The sequence below is a fragment of the Centruroides vittatus genome, unplaced genomic scaffold (genome assembly GCF_030686945.1).
Source record: "Centruroides vittatus isolate TY-2023 unplaced genomic scaffold, ASM3068694v2 contig_2634, whole genome shotgun sequence".
In the NCBI taxonomy this organism is placed as follows: Eukaryota; Metazoa; Arthropoda; class Arachnida; order Scorpiones; family Buthidae; genus Centruroides; species Centruroides vittatus.
Window position 1 is genome coordinate 536,171 of NW_027121678.1, and position 21,982 is coordinate 558,152.

The 21,982-nt window shown below is 29.0% G+C and overlaps 1 protein-coding gene across 2 annotated transcripts in view; it reads left to right on the forward strand.

Moving 5' to 3' along the window:
• The window catches only part of Wdr59 (WD repeat domain 59), a 58,677-nt gene that overhangs the window by 9,557 nt on the left and 27,138 nt on the right, over positions 1-21,982 (forward strand). For both annotated transcript variants that reach the window (XM_067266080.1, XM_067266081.1), the window contains exons 3-13: positions 4-133; positions 2,547-2,632; positions 6,124-6,204; positions 6,284-6,321; positions 6,392-6,480; positions 6,564-6,680; positions 6,876-6,953; positions 12,867-13,035; positions 18,688-18,767; positions 19,953-20,228; positions 20,343-20,507. In XM_067266080.1, coding sequence (XP_067122181.1) covers positions 4-133; positions 2,547-2,632; positions 6,124-6,204; positions 6,284-6,321; positions 6,392-6,480; positions 6,564-6,680; positions 6,876-6,953; positions 12,867-13,035; positions 18,688-18,767; positions 19,953-20,228; positions 20,343-20,507 — 1,309 coding nt within the window. The remainder of the gene's footprint in view (positions 1-3; positions 134-2,546; positions 2,633-6,123; positions 6,205-6,283; positions 6,322-6,391; positions 6,481-6,563; positions 6,681-6,875; positions 6,954-12,866; positions 13,036-18,687; positions 18,768-19,952; positions 20,229-20,342; positions 20,508-21,982) is intronic.

The following is a 21,982-nucleotide window of genomic DNA, read 5'->3' on the forward strand; positions in this document are numbered from 1 at the left end:
CAGGAAAAGATGTTTAATTTTTACTTCATTGGACAAACCCTCTGTACCTATTAAGAAAGTATATCGTAATTGTAAATGGGATATTACAATTATAGAATGGAATCCACATCAACAAGAATATATAGTACTTGCAGTAAGTTGTAAATATTTTAAAATTTGCAATGTGTGAATTAAAATGAATAACAAATATTAAATTAATTCAAATATACAAATTTAAATGAGGATTCGTAAATTATTATTTATTAAATATAAACAAAAGTTAAATTCCAGTTTTCTTGAAATTTTGTTTCATTAAGTCATGAGAAACTTTAAATGTTTTGAACACATTTTTAAAATTTCTACAATGAAATCACCTACGTGAATGAATAAAAGAATATTCCAGTCTTGTGGATTAATAAACAAAAAAATATAAAAATATTTATTGTATATTCCAATATATAAATCAACTTTCTAAGCCTGAAAAGAATTTCTGCAGTACTAGGAGTTGACTTATACAGAATATATAAAATTCCAATTTTTGCTTGCTTTGTATCTCTCTTAGTGCTCTCTTAACAGAATGGAATCTATGATCCAGCAGTTCCACCCTGCTACATATGGTTTATGATAGTAGAATGTCGTATTATGCCTGAACCTTCACTGTGTCATTTGCATTAGTGACGTACAGTTGACACATCAGCTGTTGGAAACAGCATGTGATACTGTATAGTGTTAATTTATATTGATTTTATTGTTATATTAATATCTATGTTAAATAAGTCAAAATCTAAAGCTTATTGAGGGCTGAGTTTTAAATGGAAATATTATCTTGCAACCTGCTGGAATTTGGTAAGTGGTACACAGCAATTGTTAGGAGTCCTGTTCCATTTGTTTACCTATAACAAAATTATAATGCTGCATAAACTATTTATATTTTATTGGAGGTGTTGATAATTGCTTGAGTGTGTTTACAGGTGTTCAATAGCATTCTTACCAAAGTAATTTTACTGAGATTCTGATTCCCATATTTCTTTTTATATGAACTATATAATACATATATCATATATTAAAAGGCATTACAGTGTAAGAGTTTCAATGAAAGTAATGTGGCATAATTATTAATTGCTTTCTTCATAAGCTGCTGTATATTTAGAGATTGACTTACAGAGTAGGTATAAGTCTAAACTGGAAGTTTGATCTGAAAATCTTAAGGTTGACTTGTGCTTCAGATCAACTTATAACAGCATATACTCAGTATGATGATTTATTTTTTGTATTTTATTTTAGTTATTTTTTAGTATGTTAATGCATCTTAATTCAGGTATTAAGTTAGAATATCATATATTTATTTATATGGATAATTTCATTCTTACTTATACCCGATTGAACATAAAATAAAATTTTTATTTGATAATGCATTCATAACAAACTCCAATAATTTGTATAAAATTTTTTAAAGCATTTTTCAATTGAATAAAATGCATATTTTAAGAAAATTTTCTATTGTAATGTTTCCTCGAGTTGGATCCCAGTCTCTCCTGGATGTTGATAATTTTAGCATTTTCTATCCCTAATATCCAGGGTCTTGCTGGAATAAGGAGTTCTCAATGTCTATAAGTTTTATCAAGCTAGAATAGACAAATTTCCTAGTCTTAGACCCTTATGGCTCTGTTCGTGCACATCCACTCGACCTTATTACGTATAGGTTCATTTCTTGGCGGAAGGCGAATGCGATATATTGTCATAGGGAACACTCGAATCTTCTTGCACGTCATTAAAAAGTCCAGCCTTGCTCTAGCCTTTGTGAGGCTGATCACGATTTTACGATAACGATTAGTCAGCATCATTGAATATTATAAATCAGAACTGCACACCGGAGTGTATATAACAAAAAATTTTCTGTCTTAGTTTTTATTTTATTTATAGAAATAATAATTACAAAACAGTTTATTATAATTATAATGGTATTTCTTCAGTCTTAAGAGGCACATTTTTTGTAATTTCCATATTTCCAAATCATTTCAATACCACTTTGATGAAGAGCATCTTGCCATTTTGACAAAGAGCAAAATTTCAACATAATAGTCATTACTTACACATAAATGAACTTTGTTATATATGTTTATTCTGTTGTTAAATTATGTTCATTAGTATTAATACAGATATTGAATTTAGCTAAACTTTAGACTTGTGTTTGCCAGTTAAAATGTCTTCGAAATAAAATCACAACATTGAAGTAAAACACACTTTGTATGTAAAAGAGCTTGAAACAATGTTGTGTAATAGTTAATTCTATGCATAAATTTATAAACATATGCCATTGTATATTTAAAAGAAATTTCAGCATTTTCATTTTAAAACTGACAGTTTGTCTTATAAATTAATGGCATCTCAGAATCAAAGATGTACAATAGATAGTAATTATTCTTTAATTTTAATACTGTAATTACAGTTTATTCATAAAATTGTGAATTTTATTATTTATTTTTTTAATAAAACTTATGGTATTAAATAATTGGAAGTGAATTAAATATAGAATAAAAAATTTAATTTATATTTAATATTTATAGTATAATCAGTCTGCTGAATTGCTTCAGTGGAAAGATAATGATGTAATACAAGTTCAACCTCTTCAAGCTCACACTCGTTCTATCAGGTAAACGAACGTCATTGTTTATTTAAGTAATTCATCAAACAAAATTTTATATTTTTTCATTTTTATGAAAGTTTATATATGTTTAATTTATGAATAATTATTATTCTTTTGGCATGATAATCTGCATTTATTGTAATAAAAATAACCAAAAAATTTAATCTAAAATAAGAAATGAATGATAAAACAAATGAAAAACAAAGAAATAATAAATTTAATGAAACCTTGGCAGTTTTTTTTACATGATTCTGTTGAATGATTGAATGGACATTACTCACATGACATCATGGTTACATATTGGCACATAAAAAAATGGTCGAGTCTGTATTACAGTACCATACCTTTTAAATAATTTTGACGTAAATTAAATACAGTTGAAACTATCTACAGTCAAACCTGTTTTTGTGCGGTGGATAGGGACTGCATAAAAGAAAACGCATAAAAAAAAATCGCGTGAAACTTCACGAGTGGCTATAAAAAATAGTTTTCGTAACACAATTAAAATACTATTTTTTTTTTATGCGGTGAATAGGGACCGCATAAAAAAAGTCTCATGTAGAAAATAACTCGAAACCGTACGAAATAACTAGGAATTGCTTTTTTAACTCCTTGGGTCTTTTTCTGCAACACCTAATGGGGAAAAAAATCCTCTAAGAATTTTAATTTTTATATTAATTAATTAATTCTACTTAAATACGAATCTAACATTAAAAAGTTAAAAATAATCCTTAAATAATGATTTTATTTGATAAATATAGCTGCAGGAAGTGTTATTTCATTTAACAAAACATGAAATTTCACACTTGCAGTCTAAAGCTGGAGGGGAGCTAACTTACCGCATCTGTTCAAATATAACATAATATTTATGGTTTTTATGCTATTAAAATAAGAGGGGACCGAAATAAACGTATGAGAAAAAAATTTTACTGAATAAAAAATGAAAAAACCTGCTGATGTCATAGAAAACATCCAATAGAGTTTTTAAAAATTTTACAGGAGTCAATTATGTTCCAATTTGATTGAAATTTTCATATACCGCACAAAAAAAATCGCACAAAACAAATCGCACAGAAAAAGACCGCACAAAAACAGGTTTGACTGTATCTCAAATCTCACAGGAATGAGGAAAACATTTGAGAAAGAGGTTTTGAGATATACAGGTAACAGTAAAAGGTTTGATTGGAGCTTCGGGATTTTATTAATACAATAGCAAGTACAGTATACACCCGTTTTAGGTATAAATAAAACATTTTGACATATCTGAACAGAAATAGTTGGTCAATAGTTTCTGGTGCTTTACTTTCTTCAAACAATAAGATGCAAGTTGAACTTGTAGCCAGTCAGAGAAAAGCAGTGTTAATTGCAACTATCTATTATATTGCATGAGATATTTCTCAACTACAATTTATGCTTTGAAAGTGTAGTTGCTGAGCTTTGAAACTGTAATTGACACTTTAGTCCATAATTTGATATATAGAGGTTTTTGGAGAAAATTTTTTGAAAATAATGTGGAAAATATATTGAAATTGGGTCGAAAATGCAGGGGGAAAAATAAATTTTGAAATCTTAAAAGCACTAATTTTTTATTGAATTGAAACATTGAAACTCTAGGTCAGCAGTTCTCAAACAATGCATCAAGGAACACTGCTGAAATTGCTAAATGTTTCCCAAATATCATAAAAGTTTGTTTTAAAAATGATAAGAAATCAATTTGCGCAAAGATTTATTACATCCACACATATATAATAAATTAATAGCTAGGTTAGGCCTATAAGGTAGCAGTTAGTATAATACACTGCTATTTATGATTTAAAATATATTAATATACAGGTATCCTTCATATAACATGGTAGTTACGTTCTGAAAAATGCTTGTTATGTGAATTTGTGTTATACGAAACAAAGGACTAATGCAAAACATGGAGTTACATTCCAGGAGTTAGCAAAAGTATACTATTTTTTTTTTGTTACTAAAATAAATGTGTTTATTAAAGCAATTGATAATTTATTTCCAATCAATAATTAATTAACAATCACAATTAAAAGTACTTACTATATTACACATTAATATTAATTTTAGCTAAATTAGGGTATTTTCTTTTTACAAAGTATCGTTGTCATCTCAGCTTTTTTGTTGATCTTGATCATAAGTATCAGCAACATTTTCATATTCTTTATTTTTATCAAAAAAATTTTTATGAACGACAAAATAAAAATATGTTATTAATCACAAATTTGTTCTAGCAGGTTGTGTTTGTTTGCTCAAGTACTAAGTGACTTTTTTCCAGAATTTGTGTTTGAATACTGAATTGTTCAAGTACTGAGATACCACTGTCATTTTACAAATGTAAAACCTACGAATGATTACTTCACAGTTAAAAAAGTTTAATAGCACTTATCTAAAAATGTTTAAATAAACTTTACTAAATACAAAGATTAATCTATAAAAAAACAGTGGCAGTCTTAAGAGTTAAAGTTTGAAGCACTTGATTAAACACTTAATCAAGTGTTGTCATCGTTGCTTGCATGCATGCATGTCATCTCAAATTTGCCCAAGAATTTTAGAACATTGAAATTTTCAAATTATTTTCTGCTTTTCATAAGGTTTACTTTAACAAAAACTGATAGGACAAGAAATAAATAAATTGCAGTAACTTTCCTATCAATCACTGCAATTTATTTCTTTTTTGTCCTATCAGTTTTCATTAAAGTAAACCTTATGAAAAGCACAAAATAATTTGAAAATTTCAATGTTCTAAAATTCTTAGGCAAATTTGAGATGACAAGCATGCAAGCTTATATGAATAAATAAAAAATATTGAATAATGAAGTTTACACTTACAAATTGCAAAATTTTGTAAAGAGAATTTCCAAAACAGTGTTAGAGTGAAACCAGAAATCATGTTGTACGGGTATATTCCCAATTTTCAAACTGTGTTAGAGTGAAACCATGTTGCAGAATTACTATGTTGTATGAGGGATACCTATATTTTTAATTTTTTACGCAAAGTGTGCCAGAAAAATTTTGTGTTTTTTACAGTGTTCCATGAGCCAATAAAGTTTGAGAACCACTGCTCTAGGTATTAAAATTTGTAAAAATTTATTTTATTTAACAGAATATATTTATTTGAATTATCAAATAATGTTGTATGTCCTTCAGAACTTAGCATAAAGTTACTAATGAGAACAAATCATACAGGGACACTCCTTTTGATGGAAAAAGTATATTTATTTTCTATAATTTAGAATGGACTACCTTTTCCATCAAAAGGAGTGTCTCTATATGATTTATTCTCATTAGTAACTTTATGCTAAGTTCCGAAAGACATACAATTAATTGAGAGAACAGCAAGCAATCAAGTACTATCAAATAATGTATTGTATAAATTTTTCAAATTCATTTCTTATTATTTAAATATATTTTTTAAGTTTTAAGTATTAAATTTCATTCAAAGATTTTATAAACAATATAAAATTTTACATCTATTATTACAGTGATTTAAATTGGTCATCTTTTGATGCTAATGTATTAGCAACAGCTTCAATTGATACATTTATACATCTTTGGGATCTTAGGTATTTTATCATCATATTTACATAATTATATAAATATGTTATATCAGAATTGTTAATGTTTTATCTTGTATTATTTCAGAGATCCGAAAAAACCTGTGACTTCATTATCTGCTGTTGGTAAGTGCTTTTATAAAAATTTATATTAAGAAGTTTTAAAAATATAATTTTTAAATTTCATTTTATGCAGCTGGCGCTTCCCAAGTTAAATGGAATAAAGTAACTGAAAATATTATTGCAACAGCACATGAAGGAGAAATAAGACTTTGGGATCCTAGAGTAAGACATAGATAAGATAGAAAATGAAAAATTAAGAAATATGCAAAAAAAGAAAAATAAATAAAATTTGATTTTTGTTTTAGAAAAGTACTAGTCCTGTGCAGTACATATCAGCACATTTATCAAAAATTCATAGTTTAGATTGGAGTCCAATACAAGAACATCAGTTAGCTACATCTAGTCAGGATTGTTCGGTAAAAGTAAGTTTTTCTAGTTTAATTAGTCGACAATAATTTACCAAGAAATCATGATTAAATATTGAGAATTTTAGGAAAGCTAATCATAAAGTTGCTTTAAAATATTTTAGAATAAAACTTTTTTAACTTTTCATAAAGTTTTGAATAAAATTATTTGTATTATTATTATTATTATTTTTATTTTTTTAATTTATTTAGTTTTGGGATGTTACTAATCCTAGAAGAGTAGAAGGTGTGTTAGATTGTGGTTCACCTGTTTGGAGAGCTAGATATACAGTAAGATCTATATGTAGTGTTGATATTAAGTGAAACTATATAATCATGTTGTAATTGTATAAATAATTATTTTTTTATAAAATAAATTACATCCATTATTATCTTTATACTTTAAATAGGAAGAGAAAATAATAATAGGTACGGACTAAAATAGGGGTTTTTGGCTAAATACGGAATAATTATTTGGATATTAATGTTGCTGAATACCAAACATTCCTGTTTTACCTGCCTACCAAATACTATTTGAATGAATATTAACTGATTTACCGTATTTGGAACTACATGAAGCAAAAGGCTTAAATAGTGCTTACCAATCTTTTTGGTCTACCATCCCCCTTTAGTTCATATATTTTATTTCACACCATTATATATTTCATTAGTCACTCATAAAATAAGTTAAAAATAGTGCACTGAAAATTAAATTTTAATCAAAATTTTTTAAATTAAGCATTTATTTTATAAATGAAAAAATAAATAAATAAATATATATATATATATATACAGTAGAGCATCGATTATCCAAAACAATTCAGGACTGGGGTTTTTCAGATAACTGATCATGTATGAAAAAATATATTAACCTATCCCATGTTGAAATTGAAACTTTTCTCCATTGCGTGTTGCTTTGCGTTGAATTTTCGTCAATGTTAAACCTAACGAAAATTTCTTAAAAATAATAATCATGGCTATTGTATTGTTAAAAATTATTTCTTTGTTTTGCACAAACAAAATAAATATATTGAAAAATATAAAAATTATATTTCAGAAGTTAATCTAGTATCAAAAACATTCCAAGCAACGAAATAGGGTACATTTGTAAAGTCGAACGAGTTAAATGAGAATGACATCATGTTATTCTTATTTCATTAGACTTTTTGACCAATTCATTTATAACTAAATGGCTGTTTCTGAAATTGAAGATATGAATGTTGCTAGTGCAGCGTTATCTGAAATATTTTTCTTAGATTGCTTCAGGTGGACAGTTATTTCTATCATTTCACCTTTTAATTCACAATTTAAACACTTGAGTAGATTTAGAAACATCGATATTGTCGGGCGGCATTTTCTTAATGAAGTAAACTAACTCTTTCCTTCCTGAACTTTGTTAGAGTTTTATTCAAAATGTCATCACTGCATAGCATGCACACTGAGTGAGACTACTACTTTTTGACCGATTCGTTACTAACGCGTTTAGCTCGTTTGACTTTTTGAAGTAATTGTGAGATAACAGGGGGTCAGGGATTAATCCCTTCTGACCACTTAATCTGCTTGGGCTGGTAAAGCCTGATCTTGGAGTCGTCAGATGGATAGGAGGGCAAAACGAGTGGGAAGTGCGTCAGTAAGTCGACAGGTGTCCTTGGCTAGACAGGAGACAGGTTTTAACATAACAAAATAAACATTTATTCTATAACTAAATGTAGGATATACAGATCTATATATGATTAAATACAGGTACACATACTCCTATCGGGTGGAGTGCAAAACAGTTCTACTTAGTTCACAAAGCGCATGCTCGACCTATTTCCTGAGTTCTAAGGTTTTGCTTGTGGAGAGAGAGTTTACAAGTTTCCAGCCCCCTAAATACCTCTCAGGCGTAGTGGAGAGTCGATTCGGCAAACTTCGTTTGTAGGGATAAGTTGTTATCGCAGGTGGTCTTCCAACTGGTGTCTTCTCTTCTTGGATCAAGTCCATTGTATGGAGGTCCGGGAGATGGAATGCGCCCAATTTCTGTCTGTTACTTTTAATTTAATTGCTCTCTCCGAGGTTCCAGCGACTCTCGCTTTTATCTCCTTGTCATGAGAAAGGGGGTCACATGACCATCAAATGTTGATAACAGCTCTGAGTTGGCACTTATGTCTCAACTTTCCCATCAGATTGTTATCACAAATGGTGACCTCTGATCTAATTCTCACCCGGAGCATTTTCTGTCAGATTTGTTACAATTTCCGACAAATTTGAAGTTCCATCAAACGCGGAACTTCGCGGATCTCACATACTCATAGAACAACAACGAGTTATTTTATCTTGTTGCCGTCTCATGGTCACACCAGTGCTGCCAGCTAAAATATGCACACCAACAAAAATAATATTGGAGTAGCCAAAGACATAGTCAAATATTTCAGCGCCACAGCACCATCAGAAATTTGAACTTGCCAACTGGAATGCTTTTGGTTAACCGATGTTTTGGTTGATCGGTATTCGGATAATCGATGCTCTACTGTATATTTTTTTCATTATTATTAATAAGATCATGCTATCACTGAGCTTAAAGCCAGTGATTTTTATGAGCAACCACAGATTTCTCTAATAATTTCATAACAAATTCATCAATTTCTTTAATAGTTTAGTTCACTTGATTCATAAAATTGCAACTCATGTATTTTCTCATATTTATGAAGAGAAGCACAAAGTCATATGTCTCAAAATGTAACTTTACAGTTTATCTGTTTGAATTTCAGTATAAAAATTTTTATTTTCCTTGTGTTCCAACACTCCCTAATGCCTCTTTGCTTTCCAGTGCCCCTAACACACTTGCTTTCTAGCATCCCCTTGAATCTTCTTCAACTCACAAAGAGGTTTACTGTGGGAATTAATAGCTTAGATCGAGATAGGAAGTAACATCTATCAGTAATGAAGGTTATATACGTTATTATTTAAAAAAATTATTATTATGATAAAAAAAAAAATTAAAGTATGCCATTGAGGTTCAATGTTTTTTGGCTACCCCACAGAGTTGTATGTTTAGTGAGTGTGTAGTATGTTCAGCAAAGAGTATTTATGATAACCAACAAAATCACTTACTTCCTATGAATGCAGAAGCATTAAAATTTATCACTTAAAATGTGATTATTAATAAATAAAATTTGCTCAAGATCATTTATTAAAGGTGTATTTGTTTTGGAAAGGAATAAATAACAATATCTTTACATATCTGAGTTTTTAAATGTACTTTTTATTCTATTCCTTTCTCTCTCTCTCTCTTGCTCTCTCTTAACTCAAATCAGATTATTTAGCCGAATAGTTTGGCTTTGAGGAAGTGTTCAGTTCAAATATTGAATACATGTGTTTAGTATTGGCCAAATACCAAATAGTTACTTAGTGGTCAAATAATTCAAATATTTGGTCCACTATTAAATAATAACAACTTGGAGTAGTTTACATGATATGAAAAGATGTTCTTTCAATTTTTATGCATAGATATGGGATTTCAAAATTAAGTATTTTCTAAAAATTTTTCTTATTCTAATTTACTAAGATGTTCATGACTTCATTTGTAATTAATATATAGAATTCACTTTCGTATTCTGTTAAAACTAAATGAGTGTATATTTGAAGTATATAAGATTATGATTTTATCTCCATTTATAAAAATCTCTCTCTCTAATTGATTTTTTTAGTTTATTTCATGAAATTGAAATTCAGTAGAACTCTGATTATCTGAATGCTGATTAACTAAATGTTCAATTATCCAAACCACCACTTGCCCTCCTTTCTCTCTCCCACTGATATCACACTGCAATTCTCTTACATCATGCAGCTACTTGACCAGTGATGCATATTTACTGTGACAGATTCAAATGATCAATAGGATGCTGTTTGCAAGTTGATGAATAAATAAATACCGTATATGTACAATTCTGTGCTTTTATCCTGTAATTTCATTTTTTACTATGTTAATCTGCTTATCCAAATTTTCAATTATCGGAATCACCTGCAGAACGAATTAATTTGGATAATCAGAGTTCTACTGTATATTTTTGGGAAATTTTATTTTATTATTCGGATAAGTCTTTTTAATATAAATGTAAGATTCTAAAAGTATAAATCAAAGATATTTTATTTTATTTTATTTTTGATTTCTTAGCATACTATTGGTTGGGTGGATAAAACCACTGAACACTGGTCACAGGTTTGAGCCTAATTATGGGCTGGTTAGGTGGAGTTCTTTGGGTTTGTTCATGTGTTTACCATATTTTACGGACTATAAGACGCTATGGTCTATAAGACACACCTTCATTTTTAAACAATTTAAGAAAAAAAAAAATACCTATAAGACGCTACGGACTATAAGACACACCTGAATTTTGGAGGCAATTTTTCGAAGAAAAAGTGCGTCTTATAGTCCGTAAAATACGATAATACCTAATTAGAGGCCAGTTTTCCTTAAAAAGTCCTGCCAGCAGGCAACCCTCGGCAGATGATCCAAGTATTGCATTATCTTGTTCCATTAATCCATTATAATCCTTTTGATTTCTTTGACTATTTGAAGAAGATTTGCCATTCTGTCTAAAATATTTCTGTTTAAATATTTATCTAGTTTACTGCATATTTTAATTATGATTAAGAATATAAGTGAAATAAAAAAAGAAAAATTTAACAATATGAAATAATCTTAGTTTATAATTGGATAATATCAAACAATAAAATTTTTTATATATATAAACATCTCTAAGCTTGACAGTTATATTAAAGCCAAACAATTGCCAAATTAAATCTCTAGGCCAAATTACTCTGTGTTTAATTATTAATAATAGCAGTAATATAACTTGATTTAATCTGGCAATTGTTTGGCTTTAATAAAATTTTTTAATTTAATGCCAAGAAAACGTCAATTGATATATTTAACATAGTCAAACCTCGATTTAGTGCCATTCTTTGTTCTTCTCTGAAATTGGCACCAAATTGAGTATGGATCTAAACTGAAAGACTTAAAATGATAAAAAGCTATATAAAGACTGGTAACATTTGTATACTTAATAAAGCTTTCAAACATTCGAAAATGGAATGCTACCAGTTTGAAAGCTATATGTAACCCGATGCAAACTTATGAAAGAAGCCGAAAACATTTGTGTACTTAATAAATATTGTTTCTGGAAATGCACTGAGGGTGTTGAGAGATTTATGTTAATCATAGTTCTAGCTTTGACTATCTGATTTTTGAGAAATTTAGAATTATAAACATAATGATCTTAATATCCATAATATAAAATAAGAGTATTATCAAACCACTTCTTCCTGATTATATCTAATATATACATGTATATATTATATTGTATTTTAAATTTATGGGCTTATCAGACATATGAAACTATTATGATACCATTTTTATTAACATATCAAAAATGCATTTTGGCTATCTTTACTTAGCCCTCTTCAGTTGGATATAGGTCTAAAATACAGGAAATTGTTTGCGACAATACAGAAACATAACATCAACATGCATACAAACACGTATAAATAATTAACAAAACCAGTTAAAATACGGTATTTACAACTATTAAAAGAACATTAAGATTTGGTGCCAATCACATTTAGACCTATATCCAACTGAAGAGGGCTAAGTAAAGATAGCTGAAATGTATTTTGGGGTATATTAATAAAATGGTCTAAATAGCATAATAGTCTCATATGTACGATAAGCCTGTTAAATATAAAATACAATATAATAGTATAATATATATATAATAAAATAAGAGGATTTTTTAAAATTTTATCAATAATAATAGGAAAGAAATTTTAGTTAGTAATATTTCAAAGAATTTAATTCTAAATTCTTTATAATACCTTATTATACAAGAAAAAAAACTAAAGTCTAAAAGTTAAACTATATTCAGTCATCTGTATTTTTATTTTTGAAAATTACAATGACTGCACTAGACCAACATTTATAATATTTGTAGACAACCAAGGTAATGGGACTACAAAACATTTAGTTGCTAAGACATTCTGATAAGATTAATTTATTAAAGAAAATTATTATTGAAATGAAATGTATATCATAAATTAAGTATAAATTTAAGATGATAATTGGTGTATTCAGGTATTTTTACATAAAAGATTACTACTTAAGAAAAAGACTTATACTTTTTCTCAAATAAATGCAATGTTTTGTTTATTTTCTATTTATAATAGCCTTTTGGCGATGGCTTAGTAACGGTAGTTGTTCCCCCACTGCGTCGAGGAGAAAATAATTTAATGTTATGGAACATTTCAAATATGTCTGATTTGTCCAATCCTGTTCATACATTTGTAGGTCATTCTGATGTTGTTATGGAATTTGCTTGGAGGAAAAAAAGGGAAGGTAATAATATAAATATATAAGTAATATAGTATTTACAGATATAATTGTAATTTTTCTAATATTGATAGTAAATTTTTTACATAGGTAATGTAAAAATTTTTAGATATATGTAAAGAATACAGATGATAATTTATAATTTTAATAATGATGGATTGATATCAAAATTTCTCCCGATTCTGATTCATTCGAATACTTTGTAAATTTTACTTTAGTTTAGAAAAATTAATAATTTACATTATGAGCACAGTACAATCATTAATGAATAAACATCAAGTTTAAGAATGGAAAATGATAGGGAAATTCAGAATTAATCTTTTAAAAGAAACCTGAAAATTCTCCATTTATTTGTGGATATGCATGCTTTTATTACATAACTACAAAATAAATTTGTAATCTTATTTCAGATAAAGTTAATAACACTACCCTCAAAAAAAGTAGAGTTAATTCCCTTTTACCCAAAGAACTATCCTATCATGTCATCTAGGGTTGCCATCTTTGGAAATATCTGTTTTTCGATGGTCTTAGATGACCCCTGTGAAAAGGTCGTTCGACCCCCAAAGGGTTGACCCACAGGTTAACACGTTGACTGCCACGTGACTTTTTAGGATTCTGTTGTAAAACGCCAACTTAATTTAATTATATTATATTATTAAAAACTCTAATCAGAGTATATAGTAATAATCAAATAGCATATAGAATGTGTTTTTCTTAAAATAAAAGTATTACGAATTATCTCGTAGTTGGCTTATGTAACAGAAAGCTCTTCGCTAAAGCCAAACTACGAGTTAATTCGTGCACAGACACGATTCGTCCTGTCACTTCGCTACAGCCAATCGGAGATGTGCGTCTAAATTCATTAGTAATAAATCGGATATAGAGGCAAGCACATCACATTTACGTCTTTTTTGAGAGTGTTATTTTTTATTTATTTTTATAATCAAATTATAAATATCCCAAAATGGATAAGAAAAGACCACTAACTAAAAAACAACTTGATTACTACACTAATCTAAGTGATTCAGAATCTGACAAAATTTTTGGTGAGGATGGGGGAGTTTATTTGGCAGCGAAATGGTCCTGTTACTGTATGTAAATGGAAAGACAAACGAGAAGTCCTTACCATTTCAAACATGCACGTTGTTGAAATGGTAGAGGTGTTCAATCGCAATGGAAAATGTTCGATGAAACCGAATATAATTCGAGATTATAATCATGGAATGTCTGGCATTGACGATCAGATCAAATGCTATCGTACTACACAGCTCTAAGAAAGACTATTGGATGGCCCAAAAAGGTTGCATTACATATTATAGAAATATATATACATAATGCGCACAAACTCTTTCAAAAAGCAACTTCTTCTAAAATAAAACTTATAAAGTTTAGAGAAGCATTCGTCGAAGCGTTGATTGGAGAAGAGATTCAACCAGTTTCAAAAAAAATTAAATTGCAGAAGCTCCACTATTTACAGAGTATCCCATCTACTCAGAAAAAACAACATCTGACAAAGCCATGTCGAATTTGTACCAAAGCTAAAAAACGCCGAGAAACGCGTTATTTCTGTCCAATCTGTCTTGAGAAGCCAGCCCTTTGCGTAGAAGATTGTTTTAAAAATTATCACAAACAATAAAAATATCGTTTTGCTTTTGATTTTGAATAAACATTTTATAATATTTTCTGTTCGTTTAAATTTATATTTCTGTTTTATAAATTATCACGAACAATAAAAATATTGTTTTGCTTTCGATTTTGAATAAACTTTTTATGATTATATTTTCTGTTCATTTATTAATAAATGTTCTGTTCATGTAAGCCAAACTTGATTTTTTGTTCTTGCCCCTGAAGCTATCTATTCATATTTACACTGATATACTACGAATTACATCGTAGCTGCACAAATATGGCAAGGAAACAAACTACGATATAACTCGTAGGTGGCGTCCTAGGCAGAAACGGTAACTACGAGTCATCTCGTAGATGGCAGTCAACGTGTTAAGAACCGATGGTCTAGACCAGTGTTTCTCAAACTTTTTGGTCCGCGACCCCCTTTTGCACTTAAAAATTTCAAAGGACCCCCGAAGAATGAGTATGTGTAGAAAAACATCCCGGAGGGAGGGGGTTAATTTAAATTCAGGACGAGTTAATTTCTTTTGTTTAATTAATCTATTCCATGTTGAAATTTCTCTCCGTTGCATGTCGCTTTGCATTGAATTTTTGTCAATGTTAAGACTAACGAAATTTTTTAAAAAATTATTTTTTTATTTTTCACAAACAAAATAAATATATTGAAAAATATAAAAACAAAAAACATTATATTTCGGAAGTTTATTTAGTCTCAAAATGTTCCGATTCAGCACAACACAGTTTTCAGAAAAACAAGCATAACTTACCATTCACGATGGGAAAAAAGTCTCGTTCAAATACTGGCGCGTCCTTAAGTACCCTCTCATGGTCGCGCCAGGCTGCCAGCTAAAAATGCATATCAACTAAAATAATATCGGAGTATCCCAAGACATAGCCAAATATTGCAGCACCACAGCACTAGCGGAAATTCAAATTTGCCGACTGAAACGCTTTCGGTTGATCGGTTTTCGGATAATCGACGCTCTACCTAAGTCGACTTGCCTAAAGATGCAACGCTGCTAGCATCGTTTCAAATGACAGCGCTGTTCTATCATAGTTTAGGCGGAGAGTGAAACTCGGGGGATTTCCCAATAGCGCACAAATTTATGAATATTATATTTAGGCTCGTATTTAAATATTTATATTGTTTTTATTATTTATGTGTGCAATTTATTTAAGTAAAAATTATTTTATATATTTTTTATTTCTATAATTTCTAAACATGAATAATCTATAGTAAATTTATAAAATATTTGAAAAAAAATTGATTTGGCATCAATTTTTCAGCGACTTCCCCAAATATTTTTTACGACCCCCACTTTCAGAATCACTGGTCTAGACCAACTCATCATGAAAAATTGAATTTAAAAAATCAAAATGGCAGTAAACTTAGCATGAACAAGCATTTTTATTAGTTTCACATGAATCACATTTGAAAATTTAATGTATTACACATCATCTATGACAACAACTCTCATAATTAGAATGAGAAAGTCACTTTATCATTATAAGTAAACATACTAAATTTTAAAAATATAATTTTGTTTATATTTTAAACTATTTTGCCGACACTTAAATATTCTTGCTGACTGCCCACCTCGATTTGAAACTAAGTAGCTTGATAGTTCAATCAATGTTAACTCACTCGTAATTAAAATTTTTAAAAAGCCAACAAATTTATAAAACAAAAATGAATGAAATTACTAAAAAAAAATTAAATGAATATAAAATTTGATTATCTTTTGTGCAAAACAATGCTAAAACAATTTCTATAGTTATGTCGCAAAAGAAAAAAGAGTTATAATTGAAAAAATTGTAATTAAAAGTTAAAAAGGGCAGGAAAAATAATGCAAAATTAAATAAATAACAATAAATAAATAAAAGTTATTAAAATTATTATTGAAACAAAATTAGTACTAAATAAATTAAAGCTAAAAATAATAATTAAAACTCTGGCCTTTACACTGAAACTGAAACCAAAAATCAAAACTTAAATAAAAATTAAAATCAAGTCAATTGAAAATTAAAACAATGTTTTTAAAAATTATTTAAAAGTTGTTTTGAAATTTTCAAATTGTAAATCAAATTAATTTTTAAATTTACATAATTTGTGTGCAGTGGTGATGAAACCTTTTGCTTTCAATATATATACAAAAGATACAGAATGAAGTTTGCCAGTCAAGCCGACCCAATGCCGTCCAAATGGCAACTCTAATGTCATCCTATCTCTCCTAAAATGGGGACAGTTAGTACTGACCAAGTGAAATCTCTCAAAGTGTGTTGACTATGCAAAAGAAAGGTCCCCCATAACAGGCATTACCTTGTGTATGGAGCATTGCATACTTTCTGCTTTGTCAACACAAAAGTTTCCAGTAAAGTAATACTTAATTGTTAATATTGTAATTTAAAAAATTTTTAGTCTTCAACTGAAACAAATAATTTTCTCATTAAATGTGGAAGAAGTGTTTTAAGAATCATATATTATGATGAGTTTTGCTCTATTCCAATTAATTGTCCTATCACTAAATTTTAATTACTTTCTTTGCTAAAAGTTTATTCATAGAATTGTTTATAAAAATGTTTTAATGTTTATAAAAATCTTCAAGCATTGGGTTTGTTAATGTTAAAGACCTATATATGTAGTACAAGAGCGGCAATAAAATTAAAATTCTACAAAAGTTTATATAAATAATACAAAGATTACACTAAATATGTTTATTAACGTATCAAATTTATAAGAAAATTTTCAAATTTATTTTTACTAATTAATTAATTTGTTGTTGTCAATTTTTAGTATAAAGTTCCAGTAATTATAAACAAATATTAATAATAAAAGGAAAGTATAAAAGACATTGTTTTTTCTGTAATACTTTAAAATTTTATATATATATATTTCTAATTTAGATAAATTTTAGATATATCTATAGATATAAAAAGGGAATTATATGAAATCATTGACTAATTAATGAAAGAAAAAAAATTTATATATGTACACAGATATCCCTCATAAACATGGTTTCACTCTAACACAGTTTAAAAATTGGGAATATTCCATATTTTTTTTATTCAAGTAAGCATGTGTGTTGTTTCAAATTTGCCCACAGATTTTATAATATTGAAATTTTCAAATTATTTTGTGTTTTTCATTACGTTTACTTTAATGAAAACTGATAGGACAAGGAACAAAAAAATTTCACTAACTTTCCTCCTATCAACCCTTAAAACTGTCACTGTGTTTTCTTTTCATAGATTAATCTTTGTATTTAGTAAAGTTTATTAAACTTATTTTTAACTGTAGATAAGCAATCATTTGTAAAATGATGATAGAATTATGGTGGTATCTCAGTACTTGAACAATTTGGTATTCAAACACAAATTCTAGCAAAAAGGATGCTCGGTACTTGACTGAACAAATGCAACCCGTTAGAACAAATCTTCAATTAATGACATATTTTTATTTTGTCATTTATAAAAATTGTTTATGATAAAAATAAAAAATATGAAAATGTTGCTGATACTTCTGATCAAGATCAACAATAAAGCTGAGATGATGATGATACTTTGTACAAAGAGAATGCCTTTGTTCAACTAAAATTAATATTAAAGCATCATATGGTACATTTAATTGTGATTGTTAATTAATTATTGATTGGAAATAAATTATTGATTGCTTTAATAAACATATTTCTTTTAGTAACGAAAAAGAATAGTATATTTTTGCTAGCTTCTGGAATGTAACCCTATGTTCTACATTAGTCCTGTGCTTCGTATAGCACAGTTTTGCATAACACTGTACTTTTTTAGAATGTAACTATTGTGTTATACGAGGGATACCTGTATGTATGTATGTATGTATATGTGTGTGTGAGATCATTAAATGAAGTATAAAAATTGCATTAAATCTGATACAAAGTTCATAATAATATCTAAAAGTTTAAAATTTTGTTAAAAAAGATAAGCAAAAATAATAGTTTTTTTAATATTTATTATTGCATTGTCATTAATAATTTACTTTTCATAAATTTTAAGATTCAAAAGAATATCAATTGGTGACATGGTCTAAAGATCAAAGTTTAAGAATTTGGACAGTTGATTTATCACTTCAAAGAGTAAGTAAAAATTATGAACATCTTTAAAATAAAAAATACTCACGTGGTGCATATACAGTGATACCTCTGTTTTCGTCGATAATCCGTCCAAAAACAATTGGCAAAATCTGAAACCGAAGAAAACTGAGGCAATTATTTCCATATGAATCAATGTAAATCCAATTAATTCATTCTAGACACTCCAAAATACATATCAAAAAAACATTTTATAGAGAACTAGATGTTACCCGCAGCTTTGCTCGCGTGGATTTTGCAAGCAAACTCTATTTACATTCAATATTTCAACAACCACAGTAATTGTTATTTAACACCTACCTCTGAGAATGATGAGAATTGCTGAGAATCAAATGAACTGTTTTTAATTTGATAAATTTTCTGGAACATTTACAATTGTTCTATAATCAAACCAATATGCAAAAAGAAATTCAAATTTAAAACGGTTTGAACATTTGGTTAAAAAATCGAAATATATAAAAAATATAAAAATGTCTGAAATGTTATCAATTTAATACCCGTAAGTACTCAATGAAGACTAAATGTAATTAAAAACAAAAAAAATCAGATCTAAAATAGTACAGTAGAAGTCGTTCTTCAGGTTAACACTTAATGCTCTCTCTCTCTCCCTGTGGGGGAATTTAGAAAAATCTCTTCTTAGTGTGCATTTTCATGACATGCCTTACTAAAACGCAGTTAAAAACAAAAAATCACATCTAAAATAGTACAGTAGAAGCCATTCTTCAGGTTAAGCCTTAGTGCTCTTCCTCTCTCCCTGCAGGGAATTTCGAAAAATCCCTTCTTAGTGTGCGTTTTCATGATGTACCCTAACTATGTACCAAATTTCACCTCTAGGTTCTGGAACATACATTCTCATTGAAGCGTCACACATTTTCAGTCAACCACTTTCAAACCCCATATATCTTACACCCTTATAGCTATGGAGACGTAACCACCATAGTGCACGATGGGAGACTTTGTTTTTGCAAAATTAGCAGCGATGTCACTTGGGCACGCTGATGAAATTGAGGCAATCGATGAAAACCAAGACAGATTTTTCGTGAAAAAATCTACGAAAACCAAAGTCAACGAAAACTAAGGTATTACTGTACTGTATATAATTTATACAGCATATAGGTCTAACTATTTTATATATATATATATATATATATATACAATCATTATTTTTAGCTTTGTGGATTGGAAAATTTTATAGAAAGTGATGATGCAGAATTGTTAATATCATGTGTACAAGGAGGTACTAGTCAAGATTTTACAGATGTTGCAAGTATTACCTCTCAAATGAGTCCTCGTGAAACAGAAGCTGGTAATCAAAGTTCACCTCCACAGACTCCTCAAAAGTCAGTGCCAGACGAATCTGCAACTTTACCATCATCTCAACCTGAAAATCTCCAACAAGAATTTTCTCTTGTAAACTTGAACATTCCTAATATTACAATTGATGAGGTAATAACTTAATTTAAATAATAATAATAATTTTTCCTGATCTGAAATTAAGAAAAAATTATTTACAAATTATTATAATTTATTTCTTTATTAATATAAATATTTGATTTTCAGATGGATGTGTCAAATAGAACATGCATTGTAACAGCATTAATTAGAAAACATATGGTTCGTTTAAAAATTAATTTTCCCAGTTCTTATCCATATAATGCATCACCAATATTTCATTTCTGTAAGTCTACAACAGTAGATAGTAATATAAAAACAAAGTTATTAAAGGTAAGTTTTAATTAATTTTTTAAAAATACAGTGGTACCTCGTATAACGTTTGCCTCGAATAACGGATGTTGCGAACAACGGACTTTCTGTTTGGCCGTTACGTGACTCGAGCAACGGACTGGCTGTGAACAACGCACTTTCCGGCATAATTGGTGACTGCTCCATGTTCTTTAATAGCGGTCGCTCTGCGTCTCCGCTACTACGGGAGTGCGCTGCTGTTTGTAGGCATTTAGGAACGATGGTGAAAGAAAGAAAGATGGCGGCGCTCGCACTATCGATAGTATCGTGATGGAGGAATCTATAATTCTAAACTATGAGCTTTAAAAGGCAAAAGAAGGGTCCCAATTTAACCATAAAATGGATTATTTGTTGAAAGAGCATTCAAAATAGCCTCGAAAAAAAATTTGTAAAGACACTTACATCACCGCGTGTGCTAATTCGCGCTTTCACAATTTCTAAATTCTCATTCATAAAACCACATAATGGACCTGGAAACGAAACTATCTGAGCCATGAAGGACGCCATGTTGCTTTCCACTGTAAACTACTGCTACAAGTGGCCGTTTTTGCCATTCGACGGCGTGCACTCCCACCGGAATTTAGGAACGCGTTCCACAGGAATTTCTTAACGGATGTCGCTTGCGCAGAGTTACACGGAGGAATAAAAGAACGCACCCCATGTTAATTTTTTTATGATACAGTATGGTTATTTTATGCTGCGGAACGAATTAGATGTTTTAACATGTATTTCTATGGGAAAATGCATTTTGTATAATGGACGTTTCACTTAACGGACGTGCACCTAGAACGGATTAAGTACGTTATACGAGGTACCACTGTATTATATATTTTTTTGACAAATTATTACAAATTGCTTTGTTGTTTTTTAGATATTAAAATTCCTTAATGCTTTTAAATATTAATTGCAGTTTTAGAAATCATAATTCATTCTATTGGTATTTATTAATTTGTCATTATACGAAAATTAATTATATCATTAGTTAAAATTTAAATAATATATATATATATATATATATATATATATAGAATTCTAGAAATAAATTACTCTAATTTAGTTCAGTTGAATAAACTAATATTAAAACTTTGATATTTTTTTTACTCTTTTCACTGTGGGAATTAAGATGACCTTTCTCAGCCCATTCTGAGTTTGTCCAGGCCAGCAATAGAGTGGCCAGGTGGTCAGAGATGGGGTATATATGTAAATCTGGGTTGGACTACTCCCCAAAAAATTTCTAGGGTGTTTGATCTGCCCAGATTCATTCCCAGGTCACAAGAGCAATAGGCTAACGTCAACAGCCATCTGGCTGGCTAAATTCTGATAGCTAGATATTTTTACAATATCTTCATCCAATTTCAAATATATTTTTAATCCTGGTGATTTTTCAAGGCTAATTCAACTCACAACTTTATTTTATATCTCTGATTCTTATTGGCTAACCTCATTATACCTCTGAT